This window comes from Corvus moneduloides, chromosome 4 (assembly GCF_009650955.1).
Source record: "Corvus moneduloides isolate bCorMon1 chromosome 4, bCorMon1.pri, whole genome shotgun sequence".
Taxonomy (NCBI): Eukaryota; Metazoa; Chordata; class Aves; order Passeriformes; family Corvidae; genus Corvus; species Corvus moneduloides.
Genome location: NC_045479.1, coordinates 25283322 through 25300503, shown reverse-complemented (window position 1 = coordinate 25300503; position 17182 = coordinate 25283322). Strand labels below are relative to the sequence as shown.

The 17182-nt window shown below is 44.5% G+C and overlaps 1 protein-coding gene across 1 annotated transcript; it reads left to right on the top strand.

The window, feature by feature from the left end:
• The first annotated feature begins 219 nt into the window (after positions 1-219).
• DESI1 (desumoylating isopeptidase 1) lies at positions 220-16608 on the top strand. Its single transcript, XM_032107786.1, has 6 exons — positions 220-508; positions 9695-9716; positions 10628-10697; positions 11342-11451; positions 12223-12345; positions 13485-16608. The coding sequence occupies exons 1-6, from the start codon at positions 235-237 to the stop codon at positions 13576-13578; spliced, it is 693 nt and encodes a 230-aa protein (XP_031963677.1). The 5' UTR covers positions 220-234; the 3' UTR covers positions 13579-16608.
• Positions 16609-17182: the final 574 nt, after the last annotated feature.

Here is a 17182-nt window from a genome sequence, read left to right as displayed (position 1 = left end):
CAATGGCGAGAGCGGGAACGCGCCGGCCCCGCCCCCCGGGGAGCCGGTCCTCCCCTCCACGCGGATTGGCTGCAGCGGGGCAGCGAAGGGCGGGAGCTCCTCACGCGCCGCGCGCCGCTCCGAGCCTCAGCCAATGACGGGGAACTTGTCCGTCCCGGCCCCCCGGCTGTAGCTCCGCCCCCTGGCGCTGTCGCGTAGTGACGGGGCGGCCCGGCAGGCGCGGGGCTACCGCGCATGCGCCCGGGCAGCGTCGCCCCTTCCGCCCCGTCTGTCACCTCACGGTTGGTGCCGCTGCGCTGGGGACCGGCACCGGGGCTGCCCTTTCCTCCAGCTCCCCTCCGTTTCCCGGAGGGAAGGGCCGTTCAACCTTGTCTGCAAGGGCTCCGGCTGCCGCCCGGCGGCCGCGCCCGCGCCCCCATGGAGGAGCCGCTGGCGCTGCACCCCGTGAAGCTGTATGTGTACGACCTGTCCAAGGGCATGGCCCGGCGCCTCAGCCCCCTCATGCTGGGTAAGAGCACGGCGGGGGCACCGACGCCGCCCCGGCCGCCGCCTCCTGGGGGCTCGCGTTCCGCCACCGACCGCACCGGCCCGGCTTTGCCGCGCCGGCAAACGGGGCGAAGTCGCCGCCTCCTGCCCCGGGGGTGGCGATCCCCACCCGGTATCGTTCTCCCGAGGGAGCGGCCCGCCGGGGAAGGCTCCCTCCGGGCGCACCGAGCGGCGGCGGTGTCCGGCGGGCGCAGCACGGCTTGGGATGTGCGGGGCTGGTTCGGGGACCCGGTGCGTGGGAACACGGCGGGGTTTGGCTGCAGGATTCCTGTCGCCGCTGTCTTCGGGACGAGCTTTGTCAGTGCGGCAGATCCAGCTGCTCTAGATCCAGCCTCTTCTCCCCCATCCGCCCGTTGCCGCTGCGCGAGTGGTATTAACTAACGGCAGATTGACAGCGTTCCCTGGGCGCTGAAGCGAGGGACAGCTCAGCTCCCGGTGCCCCCCGAAGCGAGGGACAGCTCAGCTCCCGGGGCCCCCCGAAGCGAGGGACAGCTCAGCTCCCGACTCCCCGGCTGCTGTGGCGCCGTGGCAGGAAGGCTGAGCTGAAGAAAGGCGCCTGCTGTTCACGAGGTTATTGAGTTCGAACGGCTCTATGTTGTGGCGAGGCCGGGCTGGGCTGGTGATGTGCAGCCAGCCATCCGCCCTCTCCTTCAGAGAGTTTGTAGGAGTCTGCTGTATGTCTCGTCGAGATTGTGTGCGTTTCCAACCGAAGCTGAAACTTGGGATGGAAAGGGAACAGGTTTTGCTTAAAGTTTTGGGAGCATGAATTAGGAATGCAACAAGAGAGTGGTTTATACCTGTTACGAGTAGATTCTGGCCCGTGTCAGACCAGCAGTCTGTGTGAGATGAGACTTCTCAACAGGCTCAGTGTCTGAACAGATGGCTCTGTGTAATCTTGTTTTACAGTTTGTTGGCATTCACTTTGTTCGTCTGCCCTATGAGGAGATTCTCTGATTTCCTGCAGGCTTAAAATGAAAGTTCAGACAATTCTTAGCTTGAGGTTTCATGCATGTCGATGATAGGTTTGCAAAGTTGAGAAGAAAATATTACAGAGATCGTGTGTGTTGTGCTCTGTTAGCCAGACAGCAGCAACAACCTTGGGAGATGTGTTTTTCCTGCACTAGAAAACCTCAAAACGTTTTTTGTAGTCAGAGTTGTTTCTTTTGTAGTCCTTAGGGAAGTAACTTTTCACCTATTAGGTGAAATAGCCATGTTTTATCATGTGCTAAGAGTTATAAATCTTGAGATTACATGGGTGCATGATTAACCTGTGTTCGAGTTGAGTAGAATTTAACCAGTCTTATTTCGAAGTGTTGGTGCAAGCAAAGATTTTAATAGATAGGTTGTTACTATAATTATCTCCATGCCGATCTTCACATAGATAAAGCAAAGGCTTTTTAGCTCACTTCATACCTACAAAGTCAATCTTGGGATCTTGTAGCTTTCTGAATTTCCACATAAAAACATGTAGTGCATGACTTCGTTTTTAGTGCTTTCTATTCTATTCAAACAACAACTTGAAAACTTTGTGCTTGTGGTATAGTTTGGTGGTAAATTTCTGGGACTCTGAGCAAGGAAAAGGAAAGCTTACAAACCTGAATACTTCTGGGTAGTAGGGGAAGTGCTGCTCACTAGTACTGCCTGGTAACTGAGTTCAGATGTGTTTGTGGAATGCAGCCAACTAGGCCCACGTGGTCACAGTGACAATGCAGACTGCAGAATATTTGAGATTATATGGATCCAGTGACATGATTGTCCATAAAACAAATCTTTCTTTCTTTCTTTCTTCCTTCAAGCTGTGTCTTCTGTGCATTGACATTCAGCTCTGTTCCAGGTGATTTTGGAAACCTCCCCAAGAGACAAGTGATTGAGAGAATACTCTTCTTACCTCATGTATAGACTTCTTTTTCCTTGAAGAACAGCAAAAAAACTCTTGCTATTTCTCTGTATATCAACTTTCAGATGGTCAACAGCAATTTTTTCTTTAGTGATGTTCATAAACTGTAGGTCATATGGGAAAGTCATAGGAATTAAAGAGGAAGGCATTTCTTAAAGGATTTACATTTGGCATCTCTACTTAGGGTATTCTTTTCATTGATGCCAAGTTTGAAACAATGCTTTTGCTTTGAGTGATAATTCTGTAACACTGCCTATATTGAAATACATGTTACATTTTAGAGAGAAAAAAATAAATACTGCAATTGATTGTGCTAAAATCAATTTCTGTCAGGCTTGAAAACAGCAGGTCGGGTCCTCTTGCCAGAGGGAGATTAATCCTGTCTTATGGGACTGACCGCTGCGAGAGCATCGCTGCACTGTGTCTTGTGTTGTGCTAATAGGATCCAGAGGTACTGTGGTCTATGTCCGCAAAGCCGTCAAGGATCAGCTCTCACTACTAAATGTTATACTAACTTTTTTAGCATCAGTTCTCTCTGTTGTTGTTGAATGATGAATCTGGAAGGGAGAGATGTTTAGCACAGTTCATAGCAGGCTTTAGAGTGACTTAGCCTTGTCCCTTGAGCACATCTTTGTTTTTCTTGGCAAGTTTACTCTTTTTCTACCCAGACTGCTTTTATTCTCCTTACTTTTCCATAAGTTTCCTGTAATTTTTCAGGGAATATTTCTGTTCTGAAGTATACACAACCGAAAATTGTAGTTCAATTTGGCCTTTGGTATCAGAAGCAGCACATTTAATTTTTATGTTGCTCTACATGCATCTTCTCAATAGCTACTGTTCGTCCTCTCTCCCCCGCTCTGTCTGTGACTACATCTGTCTGTTCAGCTACGTGATCTAATAATTAGAAATGTTAACCTGAATGCAGTAAGATTTCTGTTGTTGAGACAGAAAACATAATCCACCTGATTCTGTGGAGGGTAAAGAGGAAGAGGGAATGGTTCAGCTTGCAGCACAGATTTCTAAATAGATGTCCAAAGGCAGAGAAGTCTTTTAGGAAGATTAAAATCCTATTGCATCATAGGCTTAAAGAAAAATCTCGCAGCTCTCAAAGTTTCCTGTCCTGTAACTGAGGGTATTGCTTTTGTGACTCTCAGAATGAGCTGGGAGCTTGGTTAACCACAGCGGCTTTGGCTCAGCGCAGTATAAATTAACGTTGAGTGGACTGGCAGTATGTTTTGGTTGAAATTTTTAAGTGGTGCATTCAGCTGTAGGGACTTAACAGCCCAGAGGGAATTGGAGCGAAAGGTAACTACTGAAAGGAGGTGCCTTCTGCATGGTTCCATTTTCCCAGGTCAGCACATTTCACTGCCTCTTCTCCATCTGTTCTGAACAGTTTTGAATTGCTTCAGCGTGATATTCTATCAGCTTTTCTCCCAGCATTTGCCAGGGATTTCAATAAAATCGCGTGTGTTACCCTCCCCCCATCTAGCCTACATCTGGGTCTCCCTAGGCATCTCAAGGAGAAGGGAATTGAAGCAGGTTCCTCCCTCTCCACTAGGTTTTTTTTGCTTTGGTTGAGTACCCTGGGTAGCACATAGGAGAAAGTGCTTGACTCAGTGCTTGCCTAATTAGAGTGATTTTCAATTCAAAAAAGGCAGGAATCTTAATGGATTGTCCTAAGGAAATTACAACAATATGCAAAGCAATGCACTGCTAGAAATATACATGCTGGTTGACCAAATTGTGTTACTTTTGATTCCACAGGAGACCAGTTCACTACTTTTTTTTAAGAGTCTTTTATGGTCTTCTGGGGCTTGCACATCCACTGCAGAGCACAGATATATTGGTAAAGATACTGAGCTTCCTATTATTTCTTTACAGCTCAAAAGCAGGTGTAGATTTTGCACTGAGGGTTGGATGGCCTAAACTCCAAATGGGCTAAACTAAGTGCCCATCTGCATAGAGAGTTCTTTCCCTCATGTCTCAGAACTCTTCTGCCCTTCAGTATAATAATTTGGTTAATGTACAAATGCCACTTTGATTTGATATTTAAAATGCACAGGAATAATCAACATTGTTTGGCCCCCAAGATTAATAAATTACTCTGCTGATAAAAAAGATTGGTGAGCATCTAATCTCCCTTGTGCTTGGCCTTCCAGATAAATCCAAGTATGGAAGTAATCCTTTTTGATTGTATTCTAAAATTATATGGGCTTGCTTCTTCTTTCAAAATACCCCTGTATCCAAACAATTACAGTCTCCTGAATTGATTTTACAAGAAACTAATCTAACTACTTCGTTCCCCATGTTCCCGTGACTAAGCTGAGGGTCCTGGAGTTGTTTAATGTATTTGAATGTTATATTTTTCTCATAGGTTTCTGGCTCATGTAAACACCATGAAAGCATTTGAGCTACGAATGTTATAAAGAAAATAAAATAGCAAATATAAAAACTTGCTTACGTGCCAGATGATACTCTGCCTTATTGAAACAAGTTGAATCTTTGAGATGCTTAAGCACACAGATTTATGCTGAACTGGCGTCTACCCCAGGTTCCAGTGAGTATTTTCAGGAAAGAGCCACAGAAGCTCATCAGCAAGGGAAAAATAAAAAAGTAAATAAACAAACAAAACCATCCCCAAACAAAAAAGAAGCAAAAAACCACCCAAAAGACTTAGTGATCATGTTTCCAAAGACTGACAGGCTATCACCCTAAACTCTCACAAATACAACACAATAGCTTTTCATGTTTATGGTTATGGTCTGAGACAAAAACAAGGTACCTTGACTTGCATTAGCTTGGAATGGATGCAGATCAAACTAAGCTGATTTGCTTCACATTTACTTCAGGCTGAGATGGCACATAGGCAATTTCTGTGGGAGAGCTGATACCTGATAGCCTGGCCACGTCCAGGAAATGTTGTGTGATTAAGTGTAAACATCTAAATTTGCACCCACCTTTCCTGTTCAACAGCCCCCTGACCCTTGAAATATTTAAACTCATTAGCATCTTACTGTTTCCCTGTTTTACCTGGATAACAGAATCACAGAAAAGGTAAAGTTTGAAGGGACCACAGTGTGTTATCTGGTCCAATCTCTCTGCTCAAGCAGAGTCATCCTAGAGCACATTGCACAGGATTGTGTCCAGATGGTTCTTGAATATCTCCAGTGAGAGAAACTCCACAACTGCTCTGGGCAGTCTGTTCCAGTGTGTCATCACCTGTACAGTAAAGAACTTCTTCTCATGTCCAGATGGCTCTTCCTGTGCATCAGTTTCTGCCCATTGCCTCTTGTCCTGTTTCTTGGCACCACTGAGAAGAGCCTGGATCCATTCTCTTGATGCCCTCCCTTCAGATACAGTAAGTGCCCAAAACAGCATCATCTCATCAGGACATTCCTGTTCTGCATTATGAGCATGTGCATCCTTTGGATTAGCTTTGCTGTAGGTACTGAGTGAAGGGTAATGCCTGCAGTTTAAGGCTGCAAAGGCTTTTGCAGCTCCAATGGAAATTAGTGGAGAATCAGACTTCTCTCTATAGTAATAGACAGCCTCAGGTAATGACTAAAATGGCTTGGTTTTGGTGGCAGTACCAGCACACAGTTCTACCCACATTGCAATGACCACAGGAGTCTGGAGTGTTGCGGCAAGGAGTGGAAGAACATGAAACATGATGGTATCTGCCAGTATCCTGGATAGTGTTTGCAATCCCTTTTTCCAGTCCACTCAATTGACTATGGGATGTGAGTTCCACTGCACTGTAGGATTATTTGGAGAGATTCATGGCAAGCTTGAGCTTCTGGGTTTTAAGCTGGACAGTGCGGCCAGAAGCAGCTTTATTGGAAAGTGTTGCTGCAAGGCCTGGATACAGCTTATGCCTTAGCACTCACAGTAATGCTGTAGCCTGTAGCCTTGCTTGGTCATGCTGTTGGGGCTGTTGAGTGTATCAAGCCTTCAGAGGCTCTGGGCAACGTATTTTGTGTATAGTGGGCAATGTCGAGCAGAAGGCAAGACATAACTTAGTGCAGGCTGCCCTGATTGCTCTACCTGAGCTTATCAGGAGTGGCAGTGGTGGTGAGCTGTCACCTGTTCTGTGCAGTGTCTGAGTGGGAGAAAGGGCAAAAAGAGTCGTAGAGGAGGATCCCCGTGAGAGGCAAAACTTCAGGAGGAAGCTGATTGTGTCCATTAAGGTCTGTACATAACCTCTTACATGACAGAGAAGCAACACTGAGATTCTTGCTGAGCAGCAGGAAAGGGAGCTGCCTGAGTTCCTCAGAAACTGGTGGCCACTGATTTGTCCCTCTGTGGCTCATTTTGAGTTGAAATTACAACAGCCAGCTGTGAAGCCTGGGGTACTGCAGCAGCTTACCAAAAGTTCTCAGTCTTGGATGTCTCTGGGTGATCCATATGTGGTCAATAACAGCAGGTTTCTCAGGCATGGGATTCCCCAGCAGTGTTGTCATTGGAGACACTTGCACTGCCTCTGACCAAGCACAGTCCACCAGTGGAAGAAAGGGACTTTATTTTGTCTGCAGCAGGCTGGAGAGCTACCACAGATGCCTTATTGTCAGCAGTGCTGCAGATCTGGTTTGTGTTTTCCACAGTGCCAGCTTGGTTAATGACTTACGGGAGCCAAGGAAAAATAGTGGGTCTGCAGCTTCATTAAGATTTTCAAATCGGTGTTGGCACAAACTGCCTGAGCTGAGCAGCCTCAGACAGACCTGCCTTGTGAAGATAGGCAGCTTCACTTGCCAAAAGCTGTTCTGTTATTGCCTTGGCAGTTGCTGCCTTTGGACTGCTAGAGACTTCATGTGTAGCAGTAAAGATTGGACTGCAGTCCAAAGCAAAGTCCAGTTCCTGAATTCTGCTTGGGTTTTGTTCATACAATCCAACAATTACTTCAGTGAAAAGGGACCTCTGGAGGTCCTGCTCAAGGTAGAGCCCACAAGAGCAGATTCTTCAGGGCCCTGGGCAGCAGAGTTCTGAGTATCTTCAAGGATTGAAATCCCATATGCTTTCTGGACTCCTGCCCCAGTGTTTGACCACCTTCATGATAAATTATTTCCCTGCTTCCTACTGAATTGTGAATTTCCCATTTTCCAGCTAGCACCTGTTGCCTTTCCCTGTGCATATCTGAGTAGAGCAAGGGTCCCCTTTCATCCATACCTGTTGGGTACTTGTAGACAGGAATATGGACTCTTGGCCTTCTCTTCTTGAGGATGAACAGACCAGTTTTCTCAGCTCCTCTTCAGTAAGTGCTCTAGCCTGGTATGTCAGTGCCTTTTGGACTGTGGGGGTCCAAAAGTGGACACAGCATTCCCAAAGTGGTCTCACAAGTGTCAAACAGGGAGACAGAGTCACCTCCTTTGAGCTGCTGGCTTCAACCTTGCTAGAGCAGCCGAATGTGTAGCCTTAGCTGCAATGATCTTTTCAAGTAGGTGTTGTAGGTGCACGAGCAGGTCCTGGCAGCAGCACCTGTGACATTGTCAAGGTCTGCTGTAACTCTTTCACCTGCATACAGAATCTAGGTACAAAGTGGCAGCTCTCTGGAAAGCCTTTTGTTATTTTTGCTGCAGGTGTGTGTGAAAGTAAATATTAAGATGTTCTCTTTCAATTTATCATGTAAAAAATAGGTGCAAATCTAATATGTGCTGTCTTTGAAATGGTTTGTTTCTCTGCTCTGAAGGATAAAGTTCAAGTTTCTAGTGAAAAAGTTATTTGTCGTGAGCACACGTGTAATAATTTGTTAATAGGTACACAGAACATTAACTGTGCAGAGCCAAAGGGTAGAGCCAACCAGAGGTCAGTGCACAATACCCTGCTACCCCTACTGCTGGTGAGCCTGCAGGGCACTGGCTCCTGGCAGCTTTAGAGTGCGAGATGAAACCTCTCATGGGGAGTGTGTGGAACAACGGCCAAAGGATCAAGAAGCACAACAGTGGGACATGCTAAAGGGCCAGCAGATGCTGCTAAGATACTGCAACACACTGTTCTGCATCTGTCACTACTGCCACTCTATTTTGGCCTTCATCCTGTCCAAGCCTACGTTTCTGTGCGATGGGTTGACAGGGAATGTGGTTGCTGCCTGGCTGTGACCCACGGGAGTGACAGATCAGTCCACCTGCTTCAAAACTATGTGTGCTCACTTCAGCTGATACCTCTGTTGTCACAACAGCCTTTTCCCCACCTCTGCTCTTATGTGACCCTCATCTGAAGCAGGTACCTATTTTGCTTCAGACTTGAGTGGAAAAAAACTGTTAGTGATTGTTTTTTCTTGTGGCAGAGGAGTACTCAGTCTACTGCTTGGGTTCAAGAGAACACCAAATGCTGGTATGCACACAGTTTTTCTGTAGTAAATCTGCTTTTTGGGGGTTGTGTACCTTGTTCATGAAATAAAGTTATAGCACATCTCTCACAGCATGCACTGGCTGCCTACAAGCTTCCAAAGGGAGGGTACCAGGGACCAAGCCTTTAGGTTATGATAGATAAAATAATTGAGCCTAGAGCAGTAAAAGCTGGTAACCTTTTAGAAAGAGGTTTAATCCTGAGATCCTACCATGAACAACAGAGAGATTTAGGTCTCCTGCTTCTAGGGAACTGGAAACACATTTTAAAAGGGACCTTTTCTCTAAGACACAATTACATTATCAGTGTAGTGGTGCCTGAAGCAAGTCTTCTCTGCTGTGTTCTGCAAAACGCACAGTTTTATAACTTGTATAAATTTCAACCGTGTACTTTTCTACATCAGTTCTTACTTAGACTAATTTTTAAGGGCAGGAAGAGGGAGGGAAAGGAGGAAACCATGGATTAGATTATAGAGGCTACCACCACTGGTCATATGTTCAAGTCAGACCTCTCATCAGTTACTGAAAAAGAGAACTGAATACACTCTGCTGGCCAGCTGCCTGCAGTTATGGAATCTGTCAAATTCAACTCTTCTGCTCCTGATTGAAAACTCTAATTTTAGAAAAATGTTTTCTTTCTTGGTCTGTAGAAAAACACCTAAGGAAGGTAAGCACTAGCAGGATAGGATGGCATTGCCACCTCTGCCTGCCAGGAGGGAAGAAATACAACAGTACTGTGGATGAAGTAGTTTTTGAGAGACATTCTGGATTTTTTAGAAGCAGCTCTGGATTAAATCTTTGGTGTTGCTGTCATGGTGAAATAATAAGCATGGTTCCTAAGTGATTGACAGAAAGTAGGCTGAAATCTAGAAAATACATTGCTAATAACTCTTCTTTTCTCTGCATACAGGGAAACAGCTGGATGGCATCTGGTAAGTGACTAGATTTAAATTGAATAGCATTGGTAAAACACTGGTGTAGGAAGTATTTTCAATATGCAATTATATATGCTTCAGATCTTAAGAACATTTTGTTGTGGAAGAGAGACCAAGGCACTTTTTGTTCCTGAATACAGATTGGCAGTAAGATGATGTACAGTCAGGTGCCAGTTAAACCACTCTGTTCAAAGCTCAGTGGACCCCATGGAAAAGAGTGTTATTAGTAGTTGTTGGGTTTTTGTGCACCTGTGCACTTTTTCATGGGTAAGATAGTGTCCTTGTCCTAAGCACTTTGTCTTATAATTCCAGGCATGACTAAACATGAGAGTAGAAGAGTAGGTGGGAAGAAGGTATTACAGGATCAAGTCTCCTGGCATGCAAGAGCAGTATCTACATTCAGTTGCAAAATATCCCTCACTTTGCTATAATTCATACCAAGAATTTTGATATCACATGAAGAGGGCTTGTTTGGGTTTTTTTTAGAGGCAAGAAAACCCCTTAACCCTCGTCCATCCATTTTCCCCTCTATTGATGCATCTCCAGTGGTTGTCTGACCAGCTTCTCAGCCACTGAGAAGTCTCTGTCAGTGTGGTAGCAGGGCTAGTTCTGTCTCTGAGGGCTGACCTCACCCTCAGCCCGTTAGCTGAGAGAGGCTCATGCCTGGGCTCTTAGCTAAACCTGTTCTTTCCTAACTGCTTGCAGAATTACAGTAGGCTTGGTAATCATTGCTTCCATATCCATTCATGTCCCAGCAGATCCTGTTCCCACTCACAGAAACACATTGACGTTTTCTTTCAGTTATTCCCTTCATTATGTCCTTGAGCTCATAAATTTATCTGTGATTTATGTGCTAGGGTATTTACTTTTTTCCTTTATTTCAACTTTTTTTTTGTTCTCTGTGGCAGGCACACCTCCATAATAGTCCATAAGGATGAATTCTTCTATGGCAGTGGAGGAATTTCCAGCTGTGCACCTGTAAGCTAAACTTAATATTCTGATAGTTTTTTTATAGGGTTACCTGATCAGAATTGCTTGTGTTACTGTCTTTTAGAAAAGCAGCAAAAGACTTCTAAATTCAGACAGATGCTAAGGCCAGCTGCTTGTCATGGTTTCCCAGGGTACTGAGGGTAAGGGAGCATGGACAGTGGGTTTAAGCCCAACTCAATACAAGTTGGGGGTTGCTTCTTCTGGTAGAGTCTCTCTATCTGGAACACGTTTTGCAACTGCTTTGCCAGAGTGACACCTTGTCCAATTCTGTATCATTAAGTTTTACATGCAGACTTTTTAAGAGTGAAAAAAAACCCCAAACCATGATGTTTTTTCAGACCTTTCTGTTCTTACAGAGGTAAAACAAACAGGCTTCTAAAGCAGAATTTTACCATAGCTTAGAGCTTTCAGCCCAAAGAGCCAAATTTACCAGCTGAGAAGGAAGTTGCATGTTCCTTCTCATTCTCTTGAGTGCAGAACAAAGGAGGCCAGCAGGGCTTTTTGCTAGACAAACATACCAAACGTTCCTTCTTTTGTGCCTGGACAAACCATGATAGCTTTCTTCAGCAGCGTCCTCCAAAAGAATTCAGCCTGATCATTTGACATTGTCTTCTGGCTGTTCATTTTTACAGGGAGGGACACTTCTTGGCCCTCCAGACACAGTTGTTGATCTGGGGAACACTGAAGTCACTGAAGAAATTTTTCTGGAATACCTTTCCTCTTTGGGGGAATCTATGTTCCGGTAAGTAACAGCTTGTACTGGAAAACCTGTATACCAAAAAGGTGCAGAATGGAGGAAGGTATTATGAAACCAATCCAGCTCACAGAGCTTCTGTCTGCTTACTCTGTCGTTTGGTGCTCTTCCAATGTGGACTGGAACTGATGCACCAATACACAAGGAGCTACCTTCTAGGCAACCCTCTGGTGTGCCAGCCTCAAGCTAGGCTGGGAAAGCATTCTTCTGGGAAGTCTTTCACACTGTTTTTTGTAAAATCGAGTAATGCCTGAAATGCTTTTGAGAGAATCACCAGGGAAAATGAAATTTCTCAGTAAATAGCAGTTTGCCCTGTGAGTCATAGGTAGTCACTGTAGTAAAGCTGCCAACTTTCACATGAGCAGAAGCAAGGTCTTGACTGTAAGTCTACTCTACTTCTCACAAGAATAGGAAACCATAACATTTAGTGTTCTGGGTATCTTCCAGTGTCAATAATTCCTGTGATTTCTCGTTACTGCTGCTTTGGTTTTAACTGAAGAAACATGACCTCACTCATTCTCCCAAAAATGGTTGTATTAAAGTCAGGGATGTGGAGAGGTGTCATTTTCCACCCTGATTCAATTGAATTTGAGGATGAATTGATGTCTGTATTTTACCTTTGCCTCAGAATTCTTTGGGGTGGGGGGAGGAAGTGCTAATATAGGGAGATGTTCTTCACTAAGGGTGTAAGTTTTTCTGCTCATAAGATCTATGGCTGAATCTGTGTTTTTACGTTTCAATTTCTTTTCTGTGGCACAGAGGAGAGTCTTATAACCTCTTTGAACATAACTGCAACACCTTCAGTAATGAAGTGGCACAGTTTCTGACAGGAAAAAAAATCCCTTCGTACATCACTGACCTTCCATCTGAAGTCCTTGCCACGTGAGTATGAATGCCCCTCCTCTCTGTAGCTGCTTCATGCTAATGCTTAAACATTTGACAGAGCCAGCAGTACCAGTTTCTGATGGATCTGTCTGAGAACCAGCATAAGATTAAGGAGAGGATGCAATTTTCTTTACATCAGCACTTGCAACACTGTATGACAAGTGCTAACTGGCGCTGGTGTTCCGGAGAAGACAGGAGAAGGTTGTTCTTCTGCCTTTAACTTAAACAGGTTATTTTGTGATGGTCTCTTATATGTGACCAGACAGGCTTGGAAAGTTTTAGGAAACAGTGCAAGGGCTTTTTTTTTTTCCCTCTTGAACAACCAGTGTCTGTTACAAATCACTTCCCTAAGCACCATAATTGCAGCAGAGGTGTCAGTTTACTTGTGAAGAGGCAGGGGAGATACAATTTTAAAATCAATGCTGCAGTTTTAAAGCTAGGATTGGGTAGAAAAAGACGATATGAAAAAAAAAGGAAATTAGGAATTCCTGCCTGGTAATTCAAATGATTTTTTTTTTAACTCTCAGCTAGTGAGGATCCCAGTAGGATGACGTGAGCTCCATCATTTAGGTCTTACTTCTCATAACAGTGGTACAGCACATTATTTGTGAGACGTGTGTCTTCTACCCTGGAATCCTAGCACTTCAGATCTCTCAAAATTCGATAAAGTCTGTAACAGTGAGTTTTACTGAAAGACAAACCAGGTGCTACAGATTGCAACAGAAATTATTCTGTGAGTGTTGAACCATTGCCTTTTAAGTAAGCTAGAGGCTATTCTTCTGGCAGGCCTCAATATTGATGTACTTAATGGAATACTGCAGTTGCATAACAGGGATTTTGTTTGCACACTTAAGTAGAATGAATCACTGAGAGCTAGTTTCAGACAGTATTACATTAGCAGTCTAGGCATGTTAGGACTCAGAACTAGCTTATATAAAATCATGTTTAAGTTTCTTAGTTATTGAACAGTAAACTAATAGGTTAAATTAGTTTGCTTTACTTTGTAGTGGAAGTCTTCAAATTTGCTTCTAGAATGTTGGTTTGATTGCACTCTAGGAAGGGAGTGCACTTCAGTGGTAAATGGGAGTTGTTGACCAAGTAAACTATTTGAGATGTTTATTTCTTTACCTTCTCAGACCTTTTGGACAAGCTTTAAGGCCCCTCCTGGACTCCATCCAGATCCAGCCACCTGGAGGAAATACCTTCAGCAGACATAATGGACAGAGCTAACAGGAGTGACCCAGTGTGCCCAGCCTCACCAGGCCTCTTGTTTTTAAACATGAATCTACCAGATTTCTATTTTATAATTTCTCATGAGAATTAACTCTAAAGAAGTTACAAGACAAGTTTTAAAATTTCCTGGGGAGAGGATTTATCAGGGTGCATGTAAGACAATGCTACCAAAAACATTGCCATAATTTCTAATAGTATTATACTAATTTATAAAGGCTGTCTTGTCCAAGTAGGCTGACACTTTCTACATAACTCCTGTGCTGGTAAGTGGAAATTCATTCCATGAGGATTCAACGGCCCATTACACAACTTGAAGTAAATAAGGGGATGTCCTGGCCATCCCTTGCAGACTTGCATCTCTTTCTCTATTATGGGGGTATTTGCTAAAGTCTGTAGCAAAAAAAGCAGAGCAAGTATTGGTAGCCTAGGAAGTGAGGGTGTCCCAGGATTAGTCTGCGTATTTCACTGACATTTGCTCAGGGAAGAGCTGAACTCATCTGATTAGAATACTTGCAGTGGCACAGGTGTATAGCAAAAGTGATGAAACTGAACCATGTGTCAGTGTCACACTCAGAAGCTGAAATTCAGTGGGACTTGCTGTGGTGGGAGGGAGCCTGGAGCTGAAGGTTACCAAGAGCCTTGTAATGCCAGATCCAAGAGTTATGGGAAAGAACCAGCTGAAAGAACAGAATCTCATGAGCAGAAGTGGTAGAGACAAATTTCAGGTGAAAGTAAAATGAAGTGAAATGTTTCCGTTTCTCACATACAAGCTTATCAGCAGATAGACAGAATCTTGTTAACTATTCACCTTTGCATAAGAACTGTGTTTTCTTGGGTTTTTTTTTTTCCCATGCAAAGCCAGAGTTACAGTACAGTAAGGCAGGAGGAGCATGGCAACTGCATGATAATACCAGTTGGACCAATCCTGCCTTCAATATCCAATTGCAGACCCAGTAGGAGTTCCAACTTTCATTTATAGTGCTGCCCTTTCCAAAGCAGTCAAGCACATCAGGGCTCTCCTTAAGAGAAATAAGTGCTAGGTCTCCCCAAATGTAAAGAAAATGAGGAGGAGTAAAATTAAGCTTTTCTATGGAACAACTGAGTTTCTTGGGGTACATGGCAGAAGCAGTCCTGTCCTTAGGTTAACCTTTGATTGTATCAATACTGCATCTTCTAGTTTAAGATTTCTAGGGCTTTGCAATTACTTGCAGTGGGAAAGAACAGGGGAATGAAAAAATAGGCACAATGTTTTCTTTTCATGCATGTATATACACTACTTTCCTGAACAGTTTTGTAGCAGTTACATTTAGGAAGGAATATAAGAAAGACATCAGACAAAACCCCAGAATATTGCTGATGCTCCATAAATGGGGATTGCACATCCCAGATGCTGCCAAAAAAGCATCTATGCAAATGTACAGCCCTTTGTCCTGTGCTTTGTTGTGAAAAGTATTCCTGCAAGTTCAGTCCTGCATCTCAAACTTCCTGCACTGTAAGCTTCGTACGTACCTAAAGGAGATGTCTTTCCTCTGCTGGGTTCTTTCTCCCAGAATAATGCAGATGGATACACTTCTCACACTGTTGCTCTGTGTGGACTATAACGGTTTGTATTTTTGAAGGGTTGGAATAGAGGAAAACTGCCATTTTGTCACTGTCAAATACTCTGTTGCCCTGCACCTTGTGGAGCCAGTGCACGGATGGAAATAGGGGATTGTCAGGCCATTCTGCGGTTTTGTGCTTACTTGCTCTCAGTACACAGCAGTGGCCCCTGCAGCCCAGATGGTTCTTTTCCTTGTCATTCTCTGCTCGTGCCATCAACTTCTCCTTAAGTATTTCATTTGATGGACTGGACTCGGAGATAACTGTAGCAGTTAGTACAGATGGCTCTATACAAAAGCTTTCAATCTTTCCCCCTCAAAATGTCCTGTTTGCAGAAAACGATCTATGAAGGTCAGTTATGAATGCCTTTTGATGCTCCTGGAGGAAGGATTGGTGTTTGGTTTTGCTAAGCCATAGCTTAGTTTTCCTGTTTAGTGTATGTATTATCTCCAGTCTTTTCCCCTACATGTTTGTGAAGAGTAACCAGCCTTTCATGACTGTGCCACAAAATGCTGTAGATCATGTTAGAGATCTTGGAGCTTCCTCAGTTGAGCAGGTACACTCGAGCTGACACAGTGCAGCCCAGCATCTTGCTGTGCTCATTTGGTACTGCAAGCAGCACAGCTGTGCTTGCTTGCCTTTCAGCAAACTATCACTTCAGGCACAACTGCCTGTGATGGAAGCACTGGTGCCATGGTTTCTGCCCCACACACAATGGGGATATGTTACACAATGAGGATATGCCCTGTATGTCCACCATTTCAGATGTCCTGAGCTTAGTTTCTGCTTGGCTGCCTACTTCAGGACTTTTTGCATCTTCTCAGGGGGCATGAAAGAAAAGGAAGACATTCACCCCATGCATTTTGCAATCTGCCTTTTCCCCTCCTGAGCAGCCCCTTTGCAGAGATAATGCTCCTTCTTTAAGGTCACTGGGTAAAATTTCACTCAGCCATACATTGTTTGCAATAGTCAAGGAGCTCCTGGGGGTCTCCTGGGCTCGGGACCTACTCTTGTGTTTTGTGGCAAAAGAACTGGAAGAGGGAACCCTCTTTGCTTGGTCTTACTGGGTAATGAGACCCCTGTACCCTGTAGGATTCTTAGGAAACCTATTTCTCCAAAGATGGTTATGTGTAAATTGCAGGACTGTGCCCTCAATGTTCCACTCTGCGGAAAATAAACTAGAGTGAGAAGTGTAAGTGTATATAGGTGACAAACTTCAGCCAGCTGATGGACAAAGGGGCAGGGAAACTGAACTTCTGTTCCTGACAGGGGAACAGAACCCTTTTGCCCACACTTACTATTCTGTCTTGTATTGCTGAGGTTCCCCCGTGCCATTTAAAAACTGTTAATAATGTCTTTAGGCAGAAAGTGATGTTTTGATTTACTTGTGGGTTTTTTTCTATTACAATAAAAAGAAATACAACACATTTTCCTGTTTGACTGCGTGTGCCCACACAGCTGCCCAGCCAATGCAGCTGACCAGAAGTCCCCATCTTCACTCTGGTCCCACATGGGAAATGCAGTGTGAGGAATTGTCCAAGCTGTTTGTGCCAGGTGCTGCTACTGGAAGTAGTGGTGGCCACTGCCCTTTGCTCAAACTGGCCACAGACAATACTCCTATTTAAGTTTGGGAAAATTTTTCTTCTGTAGGTACCACAGTATTTAAAACCATGCTCCTGAGGCTTGACACAGCTTGGACGAGGTGAATGAAAATGTTCTGTCAGCACAGGTTTTGTTCAGCCCTTGCTCATCTAAGTGTGCACGTATGAAATGTCTGATGTCTGCTGTTGAAGAAGATGGCCAACAAGAGTTTTAATGTGGGAAAAAGTCTTTCCCTGACTGCCTTGATACTACTTTCAAAAGGGAAAGAAGGGGAAAAAAGCAGTAGACTAAGAAGTAGACTTCATGGCTGGGTTCCTCTGGAGCTTCAGAGGGGATAGTGGTGAGGATTATGTAGCACTGCCTAAAATGTCTGGCTCATTCTGTTCCGTTCAGCCGTCTG